The 24750-nt window shown below is 45.0% G+C and overlaps 1 protein-coding gene across 1 annotated transcript in view; it reads right to left on the reverse strand.

The window, feature by feature from the left end:
- pappaa (pregnancy-associated plasma protein A, pappalysin 1a) overlaps positions 1-6560 on the reverse strand; it is a 271059-nt gene extending 264499 nt beyond the window's left edge. Inside the window, exon 1 of the mRNA XM_034192054.1 lies at positions 5689-6560. Coding sequence (XP_034047945.1) covers positions 5689-6079 — 391 coding nt within the window. The 5' untranslated portion in view covers positions 6080-6560. The remainder of the gene's footprint in view (positions 1-5688) is intronic.
- Between the last annotated feature and the right edge of the window lie 18190 nt (positions 6561-24750).

A 24750-nucleotide genomic window follows, 5' to 3' on the forward strand; every position in this document is an offset into this window, starting at 1 on the left:
AACAACAATAACAACTTCTGCAACAACACCGTCTGGATCAAAACAAGAGGATCGGGAATTTTCATATCGGCATGGGATTTCTGAGGCCTGATTTAAAAGATTAGGCTTTTATTGAATTTGTTTGGTCATAGTATTTACTCTAGTTTGGAGTCTATGTAAGCCAACTATGCACATGTCACATGAGTAATACTTTTTTAACCTCCAGGAATGCTTTGTTTGGTCCGCATCATTTCTGCTTTTCTTTCAGGATTACACAACAACCAATTAAGCAAATCTGACAAACCAGGTGGGATTTTGGTTCGTTATAAGAGAGAGTTACATTTTTGGAGAATAGGGATGTTATACCGGTCACAAATATACATATGTCTGTAATGGTGTTTTTGTATTATGTATGAATTTGTCATATGACTTCTGGTAATTTCATTGTAAAATCTTTCATACCAGTTGATCACAAATACTTTGCTGATCAGTACATCCTTTAGATCATCCAACTAGGCTTCTTGATTGTTGAGATATACACAAAAAGGTGGAGGTTTTTTTTGGGGGGACCATTTTTTCTTACCTTAACTTTTTTACCTTAACAAACTACTTCAAAATTTAACCACCTCTACATATCTATCCAAGTAACATTCCCTCCAAGTTTGAAGGAAATCCATCCAACCATTTTATGTTATCTTGTCCAAGTAGACACACACACATCAGTGAAAAATGTACTGTGCTTTTGCACAATCGATCCCATGACTTTCTTGCTGTGAGACAACAGTATTTAAACAACATAAAACTTGGTCCAAATCAAAATGCAGATCCATATCAGATCTGCTGTGATGACCCAAAGTGAAAAGAATGAAGTTTAAAGAACTTTCATTGAATTAATTTTGAAGTTCAACTTTCACTTAGTGCCTGACATGAAACATTACCTGAAACAGTCATTTATGTTGTCAAGCAATTGTTTCGTTTAGCTTTTGAAGCACTGAGAAACAATGAATCATTTACTGAATCACTTCTTTCATACAGTGTTTCAAATATCCTGAAACAGTAACTCATTTTTCTGAAACAGTTGTTCCATTTCATGTTTTAAGCATTTACTAAAGTGGAGTCGTTTCTGGACCAATTGCTTAATTGGATGTTTGAAGGATTTAGGAACAATGAATCATTTCCTGTATCAATTGTTTAATTAAGTGTCATAAGCCACCTGTAACAGTAACTTTATAAGTGGAAACACTTGTTCTATAATCTTCAAATACACCTTTTAAGTGTTTTCAAAAAATATAGTATTTTTCTGATGCAGTTGGTTCATTTAGTCTTGACTGAAATGACTCATTTTACTGACAAAATTATTTTTAGTCATTTTCAAGCAAGCATTTCAAAAGAGTGAATCATTAACTGAAGCATGTGTTTTTGTTTGTGTGTACATGCGCGACTTATGTTCTCAAACAACTGTTTTCTTTAGTGACTGAAGCGTTTAGGAATAATGAATCATTGTTTTCTTTCTGATTTGATTCAGTGTTTCAAGCATCCTGAAACAGGAACTTATTTATGAAACAGCTGTTCTATTAAAATGTTTACAACAAATGCAGAATTTTCAGAAACAATTTCTTTTGTTGATGTTTGAAATAAATTCCAAAACAGCACCTTGTTTTCTGAAGCATTTGTTTAAATTATTATTTTGAGAATATTAAGCATTTTCTGAATCATCTGTTACATTTTGTGTTTCAAGCATTTCAGGCTGGGTTTTTTTCATATAGCTTAAATGTGTTGACTAATTGCAGCCAGCCAAGAAATATGGCACATTTGGAGGTCACTCACTTTCATGTAGACTTGCCGTGGGAAAGGCATGCTATACGTCCCTGATGGCCATCAGCCATGTGCCTGCTAGCCACCAGGCATCCCATGGACATGCTAAGCAACAGCTGTCACACAGGCCTGCTAACCACCGGCCATTATATGGGCCAGCTAGCCACCAGCCATTGCACTGGCCCGCTAGCCACCAGCCTTCAAAATGAGCCTGCTAACCACCATTCATTGAATGAGCCTGCTGGCCATGAGCCATCGTGTGGGCCAGCTAGCCACCGGCCATTCCATGGACATGCTAAGCAACAGCTGTCGCACAGGCCTGCTAACCACCAGCCATGATATGGGCCAGCTAGCCACCAGCCATTGCACTGGCCCGCTAGCCACCAGCCTTCGAAATGAGCCTGCTAACCACCATTCATTGAATGAGCCTGCTGGCCATGAGCCATCGTGTGGGCCAGCTAGCCACCAGCCATTGCATGAGCCAGCTAACCAACAGCCATCGAAACAAGCCTGCTGACTATGAGCCATCGCGTGGGTCAGCTAGCCAACAGCCATTGCATGGGCCAGCTAGCCATCAGTGGGCATTAAAAGTTATGAGCCGCTTATTTTCTCAGTAATCATAAAACTTAAATGGACCTAATACATCAAGCTAGCAATATCTGCTAAATGTGCTAACGCCTTTTCCATATAACATTCAACAAAGACGAGAGATTCACTCAGCATGACTATTGCAGCAGGGACATTTTCGATGATTTGTTAGAGCATTTCAACACACAACAACGCATATTATTCCAGGTATTAGTAAGCAGTGATGCCAGTAACTCGTTACTTGGTAACGCGTTACTCTAATCTGACCGCTTTTTTTCAGTAACAAGCAATCTGACACATTAACCTTTCCAAATCAGTAATTAGATTAAAGTTACTTCTCCAAGTCACTGTGCCTTACTATTATTTTTGCATTGCGGGTCGATCACAGCATGGGATAGGGGTTCAACTGAACTGGCCGCTTTCAGCGAGCTGTGAGCTTTTCATCTGCGGTTTTCAGCAGCCTCTCCAGGTTGAAAAACAGTCGTCATCTCTTAAAGCGTGGTGATAACAGCACACCTTCACTAAGCTTTACAAAGACATTTCTACACTCTTTTTCCCCTTTATTTAAAACTCTGAGCCTCTCTGTGTCTCCTCACTAAAAACAGCTGATCCGCAACGTCAACAGCTAACACTTTTTTCCACCCAAATGCACCTAAATGCTCTTTCTGAGGATGACATAAAGTAAAAAACACCAATAAAAATTTCTTACCTGCCAATCTGATCGTGTTTTCTGCATAAATAAATGTTGTCCATTCTTCATGCTCAAACGCCAAAGCACTGGTGAATCCAGGCAAAAAGGGGGCGTGAAGCGGGGCAGGGCTGTGCCCCCCCACAAACCTCCTAGATTAAAGGTGTGCTTTTTAAGCCTTTTTTTACTGCTACTACTGCTAATGCTACTTATAATAATAATTTCAACAACTAAAATGTTTAGAGAGAATTTAAATGTTTGAAAAATCTTAGAATTTAAAAGTTACATTTATAAACAATGTAGATTATAAATTGTACGTTTTCCATTACAGTGCTGTCAGCAGTTAAATATGAGGTCAAGAAAGATGTCTTTATCTTATTTTTATAAAATAAGTATTTTTGTTCATTGAAGTCAAGAAAAAGCGACTATAAAGTGAATATTGGCAAAACAGGTTATCATTTTCATGTGGAGGTGGCAGGGGGTGTTGTTGGCAGCTGCTGATAGTAACTAATAAAGTAACTAGTAATCTAACTTAGTTACTTTTGAAATTGAGTAATCAGTAAGTAACTAAGTTACTTTTTCAAGGGGTAATCAGTAATCAGTAATTGGATTACTTTTTCAAAATAACTGTGGCAACACTGTTAGTAAGAAAATGCTCCAAACAAAACAGACAGCTTCCACGACAGCTAGCAGCCTCATTGAGTGGACACTGACTTACTGACACAGTAAGAGTTGATTTCAGCAGCTGTCACCAAAGCCACCACACCCCAGTTTTACATAAATTTATCACTTAAAATGCCTTAAACTAAGATATTCAAAAACTATTCAGATCAAAACTGTTTTTGTTGCAGGCTGTAAATATGTTTATTTCAGCTCTAAAGTTGAACATTTTAACATGGACTTCTATGGGAACCTGGTCACATTTGGAGCCAGCCGCTCAAGGACTTGCAACTTTTCCTTTTTCTGAGTGGACTTCATCTGAGACCATCGAAGCTTACCACTTGGTCCTAACATCCTGATGACCAACAAGAAATCTGATGTAAACTTCTAGACATATCAAACTCAAAGGTCAATATTCGGGATTAAAAGGTCAGTAATCAGGCTCAAAGACGAATGTTCAGGTCCCCATAATTGTCTCTGTGCAGGTTACTTTTGGTCCAGATCCACATAATGATCTGGATCTGGAACGTATGGATGCATTTTCAGCAAACTACAGCAGACTGCTTCAGGATTTGGGTTTTTATATGATTGCAGGTGTCTCTGTTTTTGCATCCAGCACTTGTAGAGTCATTGGGGTCATAGCAGGACCCCACTACCACCAGCCAACCTCTACCCCCACCCCCTTTCCCTCAGGTTTGAGACTCTTATATGGGATTGACTTTTTGGCTTTGCAGAAGCCCGTCCCTGCGCGCACGGACTCACACACACACACACACACACACACACACACACACACACACACACACACACACACACACACACACACACACACACACACACACACACACACACACACACACAAACAAACGCCAACAACTGATTATTTATATGTGAGGAAAAGCACGGGGGAGGGTGTGGGGAGGGTGTGGGGGCGGGTTTGTTGGGTGTCACAGCGTCAGACACACTGAAAATAAAAAGTGAGTAAATATACCCGTATGGTTTTGGTGAAGCCTCTAAAGAAGTGCAGACTGGCATTACGGCAGGCTGAGGAGGACTGAGTTCACTTCAGTTCAGCTCAGTTCATCTACGCAAGCAGCTTTCAGCAGGCAATGACTTGTGCGCGCAACGCTCTCTGTCGGCCAGGCTGCGCAACAAGAAAACCTGTAATGCGTAAAGGCGCAATCGAATGATGATGCAGAACATTTTTAACACTTTGAGACACGCGCAGCTGGTGTTTCCACACTCACACCTCACCGCTGTCTGAGTGCACAGAGTTTAAATTAGCAAAACAATCATTTTTGCGCTGATTATAGTCTCCTTTTGCGGCGAAAAGCACAGCGCAACAGCGGAGGGGGAGAACCCTGGGTCTCTGCGCGCCGTTTGCGTCTCGTAACTCCAGTAGCCAATCCAGAGGTGTTGGGTTGGGGGGGGGGGTGTTTTGGCACTCAAGATTGCGGCTAGAGCTCCACATTCAATAACATCTCCCACACCGCTTTGCGCCTGAAGCGAGGCGCTCTCTCCCAAAGTTCTGACCATTACATCATAGTTTTAAAATAGCCAAGTCGGCGCACATAAATTACATTTTACGCACAGTGACATCAGCTGAGAAGGAGCCTATACGTGCTAGCCGGACTCCTCGCTCGGGTTTTATTTGTCACAAGCACACAGTTAACAAGTCTTTAAGCAGAAAAGTAAGTGTGGATATGTCATATCATCGTCGCAAACAAACGTGCGCAAAAATCTTCCCCGATCCTACGGCGCGACCAAAAATATCCGCTGAACTTTTTCAGAGCATTACATCACTGTCTAGTCTGATAAATTAACTCATTTTCAACTCGCTGAAAGTGCACGCTGCTTTTGTTTTGAAGGAGGTGAAATACTGAATATTACACGAATGGATCGAAATTATGTAAACACTTTCGGAGCTGGATTAGTGATCGATGTACGCGCTGTCCTACCTGCGATCACTGTTGGCGATCGCTGACCTCCCTCCGCTTTGATCCACATCTCGAGAGTGAAATTTCCTCTGGGTATCTCCACGCCGGGCTTGAGCCGGAGCTGATCTCCCCTGCCGGTAAAATAGACGGCTTTCCCCCGGTCCGGTATGTTGTCGTCCGCCTGAGAGGAGCGCCGACGCTGGCGAAGCACCCGGCGCTCCAAGCCGGGCAAAGATCGCTTGCCCCGGGGCAGACGTGTGGCACAAGCCCCTGGGATGGTGGCTCTCGCCTCCCTAATGCGCACCAACTCCCTCTTGGATCTCCCCTTTCTTCGGACTGTCCCGCAGTCTGATCCAAAACACAGGATGAGAATCACCAGGCAAGACACCCAGGGAGATGTCCAAAGTTTCATTTTTCAGACAGGAATGGCACAAAAATATATAAAAAAAAATAAAATGGGAGAAATAAAAGAATAATTATAATAATAAACAAAAAAATGTCCACAATGTTGTCTTCTTTGAAATCCTCTTGTTTTCCTTTGAATGCCAAACGTAGAAAGTGTCTAAAATAAAGCCATAAAGCTGTTTTTCCCTCTTTATATTGCTAAGCCACGACCCCCTCTCTTAAGCAAAAACTACTCTGGAGACATTCAGGGGGACAGAGGAATATTTGCTACATGTATGTGTTCCACGGTGCCTTTTCACTGGGTCCCATTTAGCCAAGGGGATGACTAATAACTAATCAATCAAGAGGGGGTCCGGCTGATGCCCCCCTCATCCTCCCAGGAGTTACTCACAGAAATCCACAGTTGTCCGCAAAGCTCCTGTCACACCTTGGTGTTCTCTTCTTATCCTACGCGTAAAGCACAAATGGCACATATTAAAAAAAAAAATCCAAAAGAAAAAGTGGACAAACGGGGCGACCTGTCACGCTTTATTGCAACTGCGATCGAGAGCGCGCAGTCTCAAAACTTCCCTTTTGTTTTTTCTTTCCTATATAGCTGCTGCATAAAAGTTGAAATGCATGATAATAATATGAGGCGAAGGAGAGAAAGAGGGACAGAAGGCTGAGAGCATCGCGGTCTTCATTGATCGCCTGAAGCAGATGGAGAATCGGAGCTGCTCGTCTGCTTTGGCGGCAGTTTGTGTGCAAGTCTTTTAAAGAACAAGTTGTGTTTCAAATGTTCCGGGGCTTGCTTTTTTCTTTTCCTTTTTTTTAAGTGGGAAGTCACACAGGTAGGCAACTCTCATCGCTCTGTGGCGCGCAGTGATAGGATGGTGTTTACGCACGCTGGGAGGCGTGGATGTATCCCTCTAGTGGTTACAATTTAAACAATCCAACAATTTCTACCTCCTCACGCGGCTCGTCCGCACATACAAAATGTTAAACATGCGCCATAAAGCTGAATGTTAAAGATTCACTGACTACTCCACTGCAAATAAACGCACATTTTATTTGAAGGGATCATGTTGGACATTTTTCATCAAAGTGGCCACCAGGGGTTTTAAGTGGAGCCTGACTAATATGGATTTTTGGAGGGCTGATACAATAGTGATATTGGTGAGTAAAAAATTTGCAATATCGATATATCTACTGATATATACAGAAAAAAAATGTCAATGATTCCTCACATTTCATTATGACAAAGAAATGTCATTGATGATTTGTTTTTTCTTTCAGTTTAAACTTTATTAGAAATAACTAAATATAACCAGCAACTACCCATTATAGCTCATGCTGTCTTCACTCAGATTGGCAATTTCAGCATCACATCACTCAGCGTTTGCATAAAATAGACTTCTCGTCTATTTTGACCCCGTCTAGCTGGCAGCATAGCGACTAGTTGTCACTGTAAGACACCCACTCATTGCCTCTGTCTCTTGTAGCAAATGTGACCAAGGGGTGATGGGGGTCCCAGTCATGCTTGACAGCATTTTAACAATGCCATCTGAGCGCCCTCTGCTGGACAAACTACACAATTGCATCATTTTCCCATTAGAGTGTTTTTTAATCTACCTTGTTTATTTGGTAAGATAAGCTGTTATATTGGCAAAAATGATACTAAGATGTCTGTGAAAGGCTCATATTGGCTGATATTATTGGCCAATGGATATCGGTTGGTCTCTAGTTTTAAAAGCAGGAGTTAAAGTCTGTGCTCAAAAACTACTGTATAGACATGGAGGTGAAGAATCCTAAAAACAAAATTGGCTCAGGTTGGGAAGAAACATCACTCCTGTGCCTGTGGCTTTAATTGGAAAGGAGTTGCAGCTGGCCACACCCCCTCGATATAGGCATTGGGGGAGAAGGAGTAAATGTAATGGCTATAAGCATCATCCTCTAGTCCTGAAAAATGCAACAGTATGAATCTGCTGCCTGCAAGACTGCAACACACACCCCACCACACTACAAGACACACATCCCAAGGGCAGCATGTGCCTTAAAGTTAGTCATATCTGTTTCAAAGTTTAAAAAGGGTGCCATCTTGGTTCCAACATAGCATTCGCTGTTAATCTGAGTGCATGGAAATCCATCTATTTTATTTATTTCTTCGCTGAAAATGTTGGGTTGTTGTGCATTTGGAGGCACAAATAGACACAAGAAGGGCTTCAAGATGTACAGATTTGGGAAAATAAAGTCAGCCATGTGGGATGGAAACCAACATCATCATCAAAGTTTTGAGAAGTAAATTTATTGTTCAGTCCCATGTACAGTAAAATTCACCTAAACAGTCATCGTATAAACCAGATATTTGCAGTCACTGGACAAAAAAGTCCCATTGATTTTGTATTGTTTTCCATATAATAAACACTGTATATTTGGGATTTTGTATAACGAATTTTCACTCACATCGGATAAAATGTCCCGTCCGATCACAATGTATTTCCAATGAAAAACCCTGAGTAGTCTGGATGTGCACAGTAACAGAGGTACAAATTAAAGTTCAGCTCTGACACTCACCGATTTGAAGAAAGTGGGACTGGAGTCATTTAAAAGATTAAAAGAGCAACCGTTTATTTTTTCACACCGTGCTCAGACTCGGACCCGCAGCATGGACGTGCACCTGTTAAATCAGACACAAAAGGCTGTGATTTGACACTTTTCTGCTTTCACTCTTTCATATTCTAATAGTTTTTGCACTGCACACGCTGATTACAAATGGATCGGAAAAGTCCGCAACTTTACAACACCGAGCGGAAAAAGAGGAAATTGTACAGCTTACCTTCGAATTGGAGGTGATGATTGTAGAACAAAAACCTTGTTGAGGGTCAAATTAGTCCAGAATAAAGCATAATCTTGAAATCTGTCACACATGTCATTGCATGACACAGACTTGCTATTTATTTTGATAGCACCTCTACATGGATGTGTTGCTGTATGTGGCTAACTGATTTTTAAAAAATGTTGAAATCATAAAAGGATCATTCAGTAGTTCAGCGCAGTTGGAACCAAAATGGCGCCATGTTCTGAGTTGACGTCACTCTCTCAATTAAGGCATTCTAGATGTCCCTTCGAGATAAATAAAGCTGATCTCATTTTATCTTATGTTAAATTATCCAACTTTACAGCAAAAATATACATTTACAGTGGGATACAGCCAAAAGTTTCAGTTCATATAGCTAGATTCCCCATTCATAACAACTGTATGGAGGGTTAAATTTTCTATACCTCATCAGTTTATATGATTTAAACCATAAAGTTGTGAATAATTAAAGGTATGCCACTTTGAGTGACAGCTATTAATGTGGGGTCAAGGCAACCATCCAATGTGGTGGCTGCTGTGGACTGGACACTGTCATTTCTGAGTATTTTATTACAAATATCTGCGATAATACAGGTTACTATGCAGTTATTTGTTCTAACAGACATCTAGCAAGTCTGTGCTGCAGTATTTCCCTGAGTGAAATATTACCATTATTTAATTTCTATGTTAGTATTAATTGGCAGATATTGATAGCTTGATGTTAGCAACACTTATTGTTACCTCATGGTGTCAAGGCTACTGAGGCAATAAAATGGTCACAGGTTTCAATACATGCATCCAAGACACTCGTTATGAAAACCAGCACAAAGACTACAGAAATATGTGTTAATCAAATGTCTGTGCCAAGGTTAGCCTGCTAACCTTAGTTTGTTTAGTATCTATGCGTGCTCATGCTTAATTTGTTCTGCACAGGTCCTGTCAGTCCTACTCACGGTCGACCTCTTTATCCATTAATGGGTAGAGCGGAGGCTGAGCAGAGTCAAGCAGTGCCAAGATGGTGACAGTAGGGCTGCCCCATTTGAGCTTCAAATCCACCCTTTAGATATGCGATTGGTAACGCCACAGAGGGTTTGTCCAGTACAGTCTAAGGTACTGACTTTTAATGTCTAACAAAGCAAGCCGGAGTCCAGGTAATGACATCTGAGACATATGTCACAGAAGTCTAAAACAAGATGTGTGTTTGGCACAAATGTATTTACAGTGTCTCTTTAATCTCATTTACTTTTACAGAATTAATACATCAATGCAAACATGCTACAATCTCAACATTATGGCCTAAGATAATTTGCAGTGTTTGTCCACAGATGTTAACAATATTACATCATCAACCTAACAGAACAAAAATACAACATAATTAATACACATGCAACATTCAGTCATTAACGTTGTGTGGGCTGCTGAAGAGGAGATACTGCTGGCCCACCACCACCTGATGGCGCCCTGCTTGGAGTGCGGGCTCCAATCACGAGAGGGCGTCGGAGCCGCTGGAGGTGACAGCTGTCACCTATCAACACCAGCTGTCACCCATCACCACCACTACAAAGACCGGACTGCAACTCCACCTCCTCGCCGAGAAATCTTCTACCATACAGGTACTTACTTCTCTGCTGAACCTTAATTCGAGTATTAGTCTGATCTCGTTTTGCAGCCGTTTTCCTGGGACGGATACCCTGTCTGCTGAGTTGGCGTTTGGTGTGGACTGCGACGGCTTCGCCTCCCACCCCACCCAGATAAGTGGGTATCTCAGGAGCTGCACAAGTGTGTGATTGGAGGTGGAGGTTCTCCCTCCTAACTGTGTACAGACTGTGGGATTACTGAGTGTGCGAACTCACACTCATCCAGAACTGTTTCTGTTTTCTGCCAGCAGTACCGGGTCTGACTGCTGAAGACAGTGGCAACCTGGGGCGCAGGGCTTGGCGGCTCCGGTGTTCTTCAGGTCCGTTGGTGGTGAGGGCTGTGTGGGATCCGGCTCTTCTCGCACCAGATGTCTCCTATCTTCGAGCCTGCCACACGTCACCTTTTGTCGGATTGATATAACGCATATTTGTATCTGTCTGTATTACGTTGGGCACCTTCACAACATTAAATTGTTACTTTTTGGCTATTCCATTGTCCCTTCATTAACGCCCCCTGTTGTGGGTCCGTGTCACGACACTTCCCCAACAGGATTTCTCGGCCAGCGTCATGGATCCCGAGGGGCGTCAACTCGAGCCTGAACGGCCAATGGAAGAGCGAGGTGCACAGGCGCCAGCAGGAGGCGTGTTAGGGGAGCTGCAGCAAATACTGACCGCTTTCACTGCTCAGTTGGATCTGGTAACCGATCAGAACGTTATCCTCAATCGGAGGATGGAGGCTCTCACCGCCAGGGTGGAGGCGCACGATCAAGGCGCTACTGCAGCACCTCCTCCTGCTGGTCCTCTGTCAGACACAAACATTTCACTGGTCGTTCAACGACCCCCCCCCCACCATCCCCTGAAGCATACATAAGCCCTCCGGAGCCGTGCGGAGGTTGTGTCGAGACGTGCGCGGACTTCCTAATGCAGTGCTCGCTCGTCTTTGCACAGCGTCCCGTCATGTACGCATCAGACGCTAGCCGGGTGGCTTATGTTGTTAATTTGCTTCGAGGAGAGGCATGCGCCTGGGCTACGGCGCTCTGGGAGCAGAACTCACGGCTCCTAACGTCATACGCTGGGTTTGTAAGGGAGTTCAAACAGGTTTTTGATCATCCCAACAGAGGCGAGACCGGTTCGAGCGTGCTACTGTCAATGCGACAGGGGCGCCGGAGTGCAGCCGAGTATGCAGTCGACTTCCGCATCGCGGCTGCGAGGTCCGGCTGGAATACCGTTGCACTCCACGCTGCCTTCATAAACGGGCTGTCTCCGGTCCTGAAGGAGCATCTGCTGGCTAAGGAGGAACCGCGGGATTTTGACGGGCTTGTCGACCTGGTTATACGCTTAGACAACCGGTTAGAGGAACACCGTCGGGAGCAGGGCGGGGGGCGTGACCAGGCACGGGCTGTCCCTCTTCCTTCCGGGTCCGAAAGGGTGCCGTCGTCCCCACGCTCCACAGCCAGAGGGCCCCGTGTGGCTACAGCTCCCCCTGCTGACGAAGCTATGGACACAAGCAGGGCCAAAATAAAATCAAAGGACAGACAAAGGAGGCAGGCCCGTGGGGAGTGTTTTTTCTGTGGGTCTAGTAGTCACATACAGAGGAACTGTCCCAAACGGTCAAACTACAACGCCCGTCCTTAGAAACTGGGCTAAGGGTGGGCCATAACACGCACGCGAGGGAACCCCGAAAATCAGCACGAATCCCAGTCACAATCCTTTGTGAGGATTTAACCCTTCACACCCCAGCACTTGTAGACACGGGTCGGAAGGGAATCTGCTGGACAGCAGATGGGCAAAGGAAGTAGGGCTCCCTCTGGTGGCTCTGCCTTCCCCTGTGAAGGTACGAGCACTAGATGGCACTCTTCTTCCATTAATCACACACCAGACACAGCCAGTGACTTTGGTGGTGTCTGGAAATCACAGGGAGGAGATTATGTTTTATGTAACACCTTCTACCTCCCGAGTGATTTTGGGTTTTCCATGGGTGTTGAAACACAATCCCCGGATTGATTGGCCATCTGGGGTTGTGACGCAGTGGAGCGAAACCTGCCACCGGGAGTGTTTAGGATCCTCGGTTCCACCCGGTGAGACAGCTAAGGAGGAGGTCAAAGTCCCCCCCAATCTGACGGCGGTGCCATGTGAGTACCACGATCTTGCTGACGTCTTCAGCAAAGATCTGGCACTCGCCCTTCCCCCGCACCGACCGTACGATTGCGCCATCGATTTGATTCCGGGCGCTGAGTACCCGTCCAGCAGGCTGTACAACCTCTCACATCCGGAACGCGAATCAATGGAGACCTACATCCGGGACTCCTTAGCTGCCGGGTTGATCCGGAACTCCACCTCCCCGATGGGTGCGGGTTTCTTTTTTGTGGGTAAGAAGGACGGCGGACTCCGTCCATGCATCGATTACAGAGGGCTGAACGAGATCACGGTTTGCAACCGATACCCGTTACCTCTGTTGGATTCGGTGTTCACGCCCCTGCATGGAGCCCAAATATTCACTAAACTTGATCTTAGGAATGTGTACCACCTGGTTCGGATCCGGAAGGGAGACAAGTGGAAGACGGCATTTAACACCCCCTTAGGTCACTTTGAGTACCTGGTCATGCCGTTCGGCCTCACAAATGCCCCCGCGACGTTCCAAGCATTGGTTAATGACGTCTTGCGGGACTTCCTGCACCGGTTTGTCTTCGTGTATCTAGACGACATCCTCATCTTTTCTCCGGACTGAGACTCATGTCAAGCATGTACGTCAGGTCCTACAGCGGTTGTTGGAGAACCGGCTGTTTGTGAAGGGCGAGAAGTGCGAGTTCCACCGCACTTCTTTGTCCTTCCTGGGGTTCATAATCTCCTCCAACTCCGTCGCCCCTGATCCGGCCAAGGTTGCGGCGGTGAGAGATTGGCCCCACCCAACAAGCCGTAGGAAGCTGCAACAGTTCCTCGGTTTTGCGAACTTCTACAGGAGGTTCATTAAGGGCTACAGTCAGGTAGTTAGCCCCCTGACAGCCCTGACCTCCACAAAAGTCCCCTTCACCTGGTTGGATCGGTGCGAAGCCGCGTTTAGGGAGTTGAAACGCCGGTTCTCGACTGCACCAGTTCTGGTGCAGCCCAATCCTACTCGCCAGTTCACAGTGGAAGTGGATGCCTCTGACTCAGGGATAGGAGCCGTGCTGTCCCAGAGCAGGGAGTCCGATAAGGTCCTCCACCCTTGTGCCTATTTTTCCCGCAGGTTGACCCCGGCTGAGAGGAATTATGACGTCGGCAATCGGGAACTCTTGGCGGTGAAGGAGGCTCTTGAAGAGTGGAGACACCTGTTGGAGGGAGCGACGGTGCCCTTCACGGTTTTCACGGACCATCGGAACCTGGAGTACATCCGGACCGCCAGGCGGTTGAACCCCAGGCAAGCCTGCTGGTCACTGTTCTTCGGGCGCTTTGACTTCCAGATTACATACCGCCCCGGGACCAAGAACCAATGGTCGGATGCACTGTCCCGGGTGCATGAAGAGGAAGCCAAGGCCGAGCTGTCAGACCCCCCAGAGACCATCATCCCCGAGTCCACTGTCATGGCCACTCTCACCTGGGACGTGGAGAAGACCGTCCGGGAGGCCCTGACATGAAACCCGGACCCGGGAACCGGCCCGAAGAACAAGATGTACGTCCCGCCAGAGGCCAGAGCTGCGGTTTTGGACTTCTGCCATGGGTCCAAACTCTCCTGTCATCCCGGAGTGCGCAGGACCATGGCAGTAGTCCAGCAGCGCTTCTGGTGGGCGTCTATGGAAGCCGACGTCCGGGACTACGTCCAGGCCTGCACCACCTGTGCCAGGGGCAAGGCGGACCACAAGAGGACCTCAGGACTCCTCCGACCCCTACCGGTGCCTCATCGCCCCTGGTCCCACATCGGCTTGGACTTTGTCACGGGCCTCCTGCCGTTCCAGGGCAACACCACCATCTTAACGATAGTGGACCGGTTCTCCAAGGCGGCCCACTTCGTGGCCCTCCCGAAGCTCCCTACGGCCCAGGAGACAGCAGACCTCCTGGTCCACCACGTGGTGCGTCTGCATGGGATACCAGCGGACATCGTCTCAGACCGTGGCCCTCAGTTCTCCTCTCAGGTCTGGAGGAGTTTCTGCAAGGAACTGGGGGCCACCGTGAGTCTCTCGTCTGGGTATCACCCTCAGACGAACGGACAGGCAGAGCGGGCCAACCAGGAGTTGGAGCAGGCCCTCCGTTGCATTACCTCCGCGCACCCGACGGCCTGGAGCACCCATCTGGCCTGGATCGAGTACGCCCACAACAGCCAAGTGTCGTCTGCCACCAGCCTCTCCCCTTTTGAGGTGTGTTTGGGGTACCAGCCCCCATTGTTTCTGCTTGTGGAGGGAGAGGTCGGTGTGCCCTCGGTCCAGGCCCACCTCAGGAGGTGCCGCTGGGTGTGGCAGACCACCCGTTCTGCCCTGTTGAAGGCCCGGACGAGGGCCAAGGCCCATGCAGACCACCGGCGTTCCCCGGCCCCTGCATACCAGCCCGGGCAGGAGGTATGGTTGTCAACAAAGGAAATCCCGCTCCAAGTGGACTCCCATAAACTGAAGGACAGGTATATTGGACCATTTCCCATCACCAAGGTCCTCAGCCCGGCCGCAGTGAAGCTACGGCTGCCAGCTTCACTGCGGATCCATCCTGTTTTTCACGTGTCATGGATCAAGCCATACCACACCTCGCCGCTCTGCACCCCTGGACCTGCACCGCCTCCTGCCCGGATTATCAACGGGGAGCCGGCGTGGACCGTGCGTCGGCTTCTGGACGTCCGTCGCAAGGGTCGGGGCTTCCAGTATCTGGTGGACTGGGAGGGGTATGGCCCAGAGGAACGCTCCTGGGTGAAAAGGAGCTTCTTCCTGGACCCGGCCCTCCTGGCCGACTTCTACGCCCGGCACCCGGATAAACCTGGTTGGGCGCCAGGAGGTGCCCCTTGAGAGGGGGGTCCTGTTGTGTGGGCCGCTGAAGAGGAGGTACTGCTGGCCCACCACCACCAGATGGCGCCCTGCTTGGAGTGCGGGCTCCAAGCACGAGAGGGCGTCGGAGCCGCTGGAGGTGACAGCTGTCACCTATCAACACCAGCTGTCACCCATCACCACCACTACAAAGACCGGACTGCAACTCCACCTCCTCGCCGAGAAATCTTCTACCATACAGGTACTTACTTCTCTGCTGAACCTTAATTCGAGTATTAGTCTGATCTCGTTTTGCAGCCATTTTCCTGGGACGGATACCCTGTCTGCTGAGTTGGCGTTTGGTGTGGACTGCGACGGCTTCGCCTCCCACCCCACCCAGATAAGTGGGTATCTCAGGAGCTGCACAAGTGTGTGATTGGAGGTGGAGGTTCTCCCTCCTAACTGTGTACAGACTGTGGGATTACTGAGTGTGCGAACTCACACTCATCCAGAACTGTTTCTGTTTTCTGCCAGCAGTACCGGGTCTGACTGCTGAAGACAGTGGCAACCTGGGGCGCAGGGCTTGGCGGCTCCGGTGTTCTTCAGGTCCGTTGGTGGTGAGGGCTGTGTGGGATCCGGCTCTTCTCGCACCAGACGTCTCCTATCTTCGAGCCTGCCACACGTCACCTTTTGTCGGATTGATATAACGCATATTTGTATCTGTCTGTATTACGTTGTGCACCTTCACAACATTAAATTGTTACTTTTTGGCTATTCCATTGTCCCTTCATTAACGCCCCCTGTTGTGGGTCCGTGTCACGACACTTCCCCAACAATTAAAATGGAATAGATTAAAGGGAAAATTGATTCATACGTGACTGCACAGTCTTCAAAAATGCAATTCAGTGGCATTTCAAAACTGCTCAGAGATCACAGCGATGCCACACTGACATTTCACGTTAGCAGGCATGTAGAAAAAAATGTTACATGGGCTTCAAACAGTCAACTTCACAAACGATCAAATATCTGATCTAATTTCCATACAATTAGATGTTGTCCTATATAATCAACATGAGGATGGAAATTTGATGATGGACCTTGATTACTGACTAATCCTACACAAAATCTAATCAGTTCATCCCATCCATAGGCCCATTGTACCTACCTGTAAGACATTTTGCTAAAACCTATTTACATAGAGACTAAAGCGATATCGAAAGAGCGTTTACGTCCTGCAGGATCACTAAACAATAAAATACAACTATCTTTCCAGAGCTGTTTACAATACCATGTCTGTGATTATTAGTCAGGTCAGATCCAGACCATGTGCTGGTGCCACATGTTAGCATCCACTACACTATGAAACCACCCTTGGCTCTAGTTGGCAACCAACCAGGCAGACAATTGGCCCATCCCCAGCTCCCACTCGTAGCCATCAATTTGGCACAGCCAGGTACAGTGTGAACCCCCCAACCACCCCATACCCCTTTGGCCTTTTCACTTTGCTGGGGACCTCAACCCTGAGGCACCTGTGTGCTGGATCATGGTCTGGAAAGTGCACCACATGGAAGATGTGTCACATCTGACATTCCCTCACAATGCAACTAATTCACCTGAACAGATTCTGCCTAAGTAACTATTCATTTGATACAAAGTCATTCCAGCAGTACCCAATGATTAAATTAGGATAAAGGGACCTAGAACCAAAGATATCCAGCTGTCACCTTAGGTCACTGGTTATTCTCCAGGCCTTAACCATACAGTTATACTCGAAGCATTAGAACCTTGTGCATTTGGACCCTTGCTCTTCTGGAAATGTATCAGCAAACACCACTGTTTGGGGACATTATGACTCCATAAGCTCCCCTCGGCCTCTCTTGATCATGACCAAGATGTAAATCTCTCACCATGTTCAATATTTTCACTGCATTCAGATACAGTTCTGATGGCTGAGTCCAGGTAACCTTCGTCTTGATCCAGGACAATCACAAACCCAGACACTCTGACTCATTATTCAATTCATCAAGAGCTGCAATAAGGACATCCATTGATTCCACAAAGATCACAGCATCATCTGCAAAGTCAAGGTTAGTAAACCTTTCCTCACTTGCAAACACACCCAAGTAGTTGGACTGCACAAGCTTTTGCAACATCCAGTTGTTGGTACAAGACTGCTCTTGTCGCTGATATGTGGCCAATATCTTGTCTGTTTACCTGTTTATTTATTGGAAAATGGACCCTTTTATGCATCCAGTCATTTTGAAATTGAGTACTGGCAGCGACTCGGAGTAGACCCTCTGATTCTTCACATCGAAAGGAGCCAGTTGAGGTGATTCAGGTGTCTGGCAAAGATGCCCTCTGGCTGTCACCCTAGCGAGGTCTTCCAGGCACTTCCAACTGGGAGGAAGTTCCCGGAAAAGACCCAGGACATGCTTGAGGGATCATATCTTGCAATTGGCTTGGGAATGGCTTGGGATCCCCTAGGAAGAGTTAGAGTTCTTGGTTGATAATAGGGAAGTGTGGAATGAGCTGCTTGGTGTACTGCCACCTAGACTGGAACCCAAGTAAGTGTCAGAAAATGATTGATGAATTAATTCATTTTTAAAGTAGTTTGCAGTCAAAACAGACTACACTCAATTTTTGGTGTTTCAACAAATTAATAAGTTTTTTAAGGAAACCAACACATACGTTCACAGTAACTTCAGTTTGATATAATATGTAACCTGGCCCTCCTTCTCCATATTACCATACTTCAAATCTCTTCTAGTTTTTTGGCAAACTGCATATTAGATCTACATGAATGTTTTTTGAAACAGCATGCAGTATATCAAATGGATAATTGAAGTCACATTAAGAACTCATGCTTAATTTCCCCTTTAAATTACAGAATTATATTATTCTCATATAATACTTATTTTGATTATGTTAGCTCATCTTGGAGTGCACCACAAACTCCACACTGGGTCTAACCCAAGTCATTTTAAGCTTTCTGTTACAGAGACCTGGGGGTGAAATAAATAAATAGCTTGTACATTTGGCTCATACATCCTGCCGTTTACCAAGCTGTCGGTTAAGATAGATGTGAATTTCAAAACCACAGTCTCAACTGAAGCTTTGAAGCCCTGGAGATGAGTGACTAAGCCTTTGTAAGTCTCGGCTGCTGAGTGAAATTAAAACATGTTTAATGTTACTTTTCCCCAAGATTGGTATGCAATGCGACTTTTCTCCGAAGAGTTTTCCCCACATACAGACGTTGAGCTGGACTGGTTCCACTCCTGTGGTTGTCAGATATTGCATGTTTACAAGGCCACATCTTCCCACCTACCACTGGAAGGAGACACATTAAATGTTTGTTTGGTCCTTCATACATTATTGTGACTTTGGCTCATGCATTTCCTGTCGAGACTGAAGCAAAGAGGAAATAATGTCTTGAAAGTGGGTAGGAGGAGGAGCCTCTAATTTAAATTTTTAATTGCTTTGTGCACACAAACTTTCACACTACAACTTGTTCACATGGTCCACATTGGGACGACTTTTGTGGAACCCTTCACAGGAAAGTCACATGACTGGTAAAGGGAGCCCTCACTGGATTCCAAATGTTATGTCAATGGAAACATGGCTGCCTGTTTCTGAGACTTAGGCTAGCTGTGATGGCTAACATAAACTTCTACAGCCAGTTTCCGAAGACAACTTCGTCTGGATATAGCATAGTCACTTTTCTGATTCTCTCCAATGGTGTATCTTTCTGTCTGTACCAATATAAGGCTATAACATAAATATTATGAGTCCTGGTTGACCTTGCGAAGCATCATTGATATGATTAGATGATAAAATACAAAGACAATTGATCAAATTGACCTGTTTATTTTGTTTCATCTCAGCCATTCAGTTCTTGAAGAAGCAATACTCAAAAGCACTGAGTTGTGAATGTTTGACACAGTTGCCACTAAGTTGCCATTGTTGTGCCATTCAGATTTATTTGAAACCTTAACACAGCTATCCCAATATCACCAGGGACGTTTGACTACCCTTGCTGGTTACGGCACTTTGAGAGGAAATGTCCTTTGTAAGTCTCTCTTAAAGATGTGACAATTGGCATTTTAAATATTAGCATAGTAGACAACTATTTTGTATGTAATAATTTAGTGGATTAATATCAACCTAAGCAGAGAATGAAGCAACACTCCCTCTGCGCTCTGAGCTTTTCCGTCCTCTGTTTACATTCTTGATCTGGCCAAGTGTGTGTTTAGTGCACATGAGACTTGTCCTGTGAAACTGTGGCCCCTCCTCACATTTATAAAGATATAGCTGAACTCACTACTCACTGTATAGCTGTTAAATATTTGTCAAGATGCCACATGGCAGTGACTTTCCAGAAATATGCACAAAAATCACATTAAGAAGCTAAAAATGGTTCTAACCAAAATTGTGTTGGAATATAATACAAATGGCTGGTTTTTCCCCACATAGAGCACTATAAAAAGCTCCAACTGCCATTCTTCTGCTCAAAGGAGAGGGGAAGAGCAGGGTTGAGGAGGAGTGGCAGAGGAGATAAACTTTGTTTAGGGGAATATGTGTAGTACAAGTGTATTATCTAGTAGGAGAATAATCATTCATATCACAATTAAGATTTATTTGCATGGTAATACTTGTTTCTGACGGACTGGCGTCCTGTCCTGGGTGTACCCCGCCTCGTGCTCTATGACTGCTGGGATTGGCTCCAGCTCCCCGTGACCCTTAATTGGAGTAAGCGGTTGACGATGAGTATGAGTACTTGTTTCTGTGGGCAAAGTTTTTAATTGGCTGCTGCTCTCATTGGTGTAGTTTTTGTCAATTCAGATTGCGAAACAGAGTGTTTGCATAAAAAAGACTAAGATTTTAATTCTCAACCAGAAGAAAATTATTTACACAAAAGATGTATGTTCTTTTAAAATAATGACAATAACAATGATCACAATAACAATTTCATACACACACACACACACACACACACACACACACATATATATATATATATATATATATATATATATATATATATATATATATATATATATATATATATATATATTTCACAATTCTCACTTGTTTAATTTAGAGATACTGTATGATTAATGTACATATTCAAATTCTGGTTTGGCAACATTAGCACGACACAGGGAACCTTTACAGAATAAACTATTACTTTGCATCAGGACACAAAACTGGCATCTACTATAGTATCATGTCAGAAGGTGAAAGAATGTAATTTCTTGTTTCCTCATCCAAAACCAGGCTGTCAGTCTTTCTATATTCAGCATTCGCTGAAAAGATAATGTGCCTCATCTTCCTTACAGGCACATGGTGTACAGACTGGAAGAGTCTGAAGCGTGTGCACGTAAAGGTCATTCACCATCTGTCCGTTATGCAAGGAGATTCAGATGAGTTCTTTTAATACCGTTGTACTACCATACGCCGCAGGGCCTGGACCAAACAGCATGCTCAAAGTTCAAAACACATGCATCCATGGCTCAAGCATTTGCCAGTGAAAGAGCATTGCAATATTTTTTAAAACAGACCAATTCCTAGTTATTATTCCTGGATTTGATGGTGCAAAAAATACAGCAGCCCATCTTCATCCAGTAACCTGTGGCGGGTCATGCCGCAGAGCTCTTGTGCATTTCTGCAAATCCCACTGCAAATCTTAAAACAAAGCAAGGCCTGCTGCTACACATTCAGAGGGTTGCATACTAGACCTGGCCTGTCTGATGGATGCAGAGCCATGTACTGTGTGTCACCTTTGACAATCTGAAATAATTTAGTGGCAATTAAAAATATGATGCTCTATTAAACAAACGATTTCAGCTCTGCATGGAGGTTATATGATCACCAGTTTCTGGGTGTTGGTAAAGCATCATGGAGTCCAATGGCTTAGGTTCTTTTGTTAGTAAGGAAATTTACACTAACCTTCAGGAAATGCCGTGATCTTTGCAGAATCCACGGATGCCTTGGTTGGTGCTTTGGAGAATTGCAGTGATGGTAGGAGTTTGGAGATTTGCACATGTCCTAGATTAAAGGCGGTAATCAGACATTCACTGACTTCCTGCACTCAGCAGTGAGCCAGTACAGTATGTAGTGAAAGTGTGAAACCAATTCAGAGATTCACTTACCTCAGTAGTGATGTTCGTGTTTCCAGGAGCTCAGTCTGTAATCAGAATCAGAATCAAATTTATTGCCAAGTAAGTTCTCACATACAAGAAATTTGATCTGGCATCATTGGTGCATAAACAACAATGAAAAGAAAAGGAAAAAATACTTCTGTAAGAAGTGAAGGAGTCAAATTGACAAATGGGCAAAACTATGTTTACTGTCAAATAACTATAGTGGAATGGGGCTGTGCAAAGGCATACAAATGTACAGTACCTTTCAGTGCAGGGATGATCAATGTGTGCTTTTTGGTTGTTGGGGGGGGCAGGGTAAATGGGGGTCTGGCATTATTTTTAAGTTTAGCTGCAGACAGAAAGAAGCTGTTTTTGTGTCTTGAGGTTTTAGTCCTGATGGATCTCAACTGTCTGCCAGAGGGGAGGGTAACAAAAAGTTTGTGTCCTGGGTAAGAGGGATTGGCCACTATCTTCCTTGCTCACCTTAGGGCCCTGGAGGTGTACAGGTCCTGTAGGGATAGCAGATTATAGTCAATCACCTTCTCTGCTGTGTGGATGACATGCTGCTGCCACTGCTAAGGACAGGAGCAAACTGCAGCGTATCATATATCCCGTCTGCAGGCAGACTCACCCCCATCAGAGATCAGTCCGATGAGGGTTGTGTCATCCGCAGATGTTCACAAGGGCTTATGGAACCAAGAATCACTGGACAGATGTAAAAAAAAAACTTTTCAGGAGCACTAAAGTCCGGTTATTCTGAGCCCAACTGCTTCTGGTCTGAATGTAAGATTGTGAAACCTGGACACCAAAGACTGCCTGAAGAAGACAACTTGTCTTTGGCGTTAGGTCTCTCCAGAAAATCCTTGGTTGCAACTGGGATGACATATAAGTAGTTATTTAGGAATATCTTTATGAGGCCTACTTACATGCACTATGAGGGTTTTTCAGCAACAGTGCTATGACCATGTGTGGCGTTTTTGCAAACAGGTCTGGGAGCATGCACTACAGATGGGGTACTGGATGGCAACCATCCAGGCAGTGAACTGATCGTACCCTCATTTCTTACCTGTCTATCATAACGAAGTGATTTGTAGGTGTCCCCTTGGTGTTTTCCAGTTACTGGGGTTCATAACACTGAAGCAGCTGTGCACTGGATCATGCCCTAAGAAGCATGTCACATGGCCAGATTTCATAGCTGATGTTAACCAGTGCAAATGCTATGCTGCATCTGGATCTCGCTAAGTAAAGTCATTCCAATACTACCCAAGGATCCTTCAACGAGACCTAATACTAAAGACATCCAGTCATCACCTTAGATCACAGGTTGCCATCCACATCTGACAACCATACAGAAAGCATGAGGAATCTAAATCCTTGAACCTTCATTTCCAATAAAGGTATTGACATCACCAAACACCTCTGTTCAGACCAGAGGATCCTTTGTTCAAATCCCAGCCTGACCGGAAAATCACTAAGGGCCCTTGGGGAAGGTCCTTAATTCCGTAGTTGCTCCCGGTGTGTAGTGAGCGCTTTGTATGGCAGCACCCTCACATCAAGGTGAAAGTGAGGCATTATTGTAAAGCGCTTTGAGCATCTGATGCAGATGGAAAAGTGCTAAATAAAATGCAGTCCATTTACCATTTGTTCAGGGACCACATAACTCCATATAGCTCCCTGAGGAACCAGGACATATCCCTGAGAAACAACAGAATTCACTGGGAAGACATCACAGACTCTGCACTTTGCACAACACTTGGAGTGCGTGTGTAGACTAATTATGATGTCCAGCAACTAACTAGAAATCACAAATTCTCAGGATGTTCAAAAGAGCAGCCCAGTCAACTGAATCCAGCAGTTTGTGACAATCAACACAGGCTGTAAAGAAATAGCTGCAACAGCCACATGTGGATTCAATGAGTTTTCACCCCTGCTAGGATGCATTCAATGGTTGGCATCTTGGATGTGAAGCCAGAGTGAGCAGCAGCTAACCTGGACTAAATCCTGTTAAGAATGACAGGGGAAAGTACCCTTCCTACCACAGACACCAGTGAAATGCCTCTGTTATTATTGTAATCCAGGTGATCACCCTTTGGGCAATGCTATGGTAACGGAATTACAACAGCAGCAAAATCTGGACATATGGCATCTAACCACGACAGATTAGCTCAGATTGTAATTCCGTTACCGTAGAATTGCCCCTTTCACTTCTAGAGAAGGACAACTAATCCTTTCTTACAGTCTGTGAAATGAAACAAATGCCAAGAGAACAGCATCTCCACCTGCGTGGACGAGTTCAGCTCCTCCACCACAAATCCCCAAAGTTTCCCTATAGTCTTTTTTTTCCACATCCTGAAGATAAGGAGACAATGCAGGTCTGTGCTGGTAGTTGTCAGATGGGATTCAACACAGTTCCATTAGGTGGTGGATGTGGCAAGAAGCTTTACCAACAATGAATTGATTAGACTTTGAGGTGACTCGAAGTAAATGCAGATCCAGGATAAATATTTTGTAGCATTTGTCATTTCTAATGACAGCAACAGATAGGGGAAGGTATGGATTCTCAGAGCACCCTCATGTTTGTTGCATGGCTCTCACAATGAAAAACCCATGTCAAACAAATCCGCTGGTACCAAGAACTGATCTTTGCAACTAAAATATAATAAAAATTGTTTGATTTGGTGTTGTTCCTAATTCAGCCATTTAGAACCAGGTATGTTAGGATTTCCAGCTAAACTTGGAATCAAATACAGAACTGCAAGTCAGGCAGAGGCAAACAAGCATTCCATCTGAGGATGGAATGAGCGTTTGTCATATGCGTCATATTTGACCCCTTTAGCGCCCGCCTTCAAATGAGACTACGGTGCCAAATTGACTTATTTCTCTTGATTTTGTTTTTAAAAATTGTTCATATAGTAGGTGTTAGCCAGAGCTTCGCCTTTGCCAAAATAATCCATCCACCCACCAGGTGTTGCATATCAGGATGCTGATTAAACAGCATGATTACTGCACAGATGTGCCTTAGATTAGTCATAATAAAAGAACACGAAAAGCACTTCCAACACTGGAAACATCCAAACACTCATGCTAGCATACAATATAGTCGGGAAAACGCACTATGTTGTATGCTAGCATGAGTGCACGAG

The sequence above is a fragment of the Thalassophryne amazonica genome, chromosome 17, assembly GCF_902500255.1.
Source record: "Thalassophryne amazonica chromosome 17, fThaAma1.1, whole genome shotgun sequence".
In the NCBI taxonomy this organism is placed as follows: domain Eukaryota; kingdom Metazoa; phylum Chordata; class Actinopteri; order Batrachoidiformes; family Batrachoididae; genus Thalassophryne; species Thalassophryne amazonica.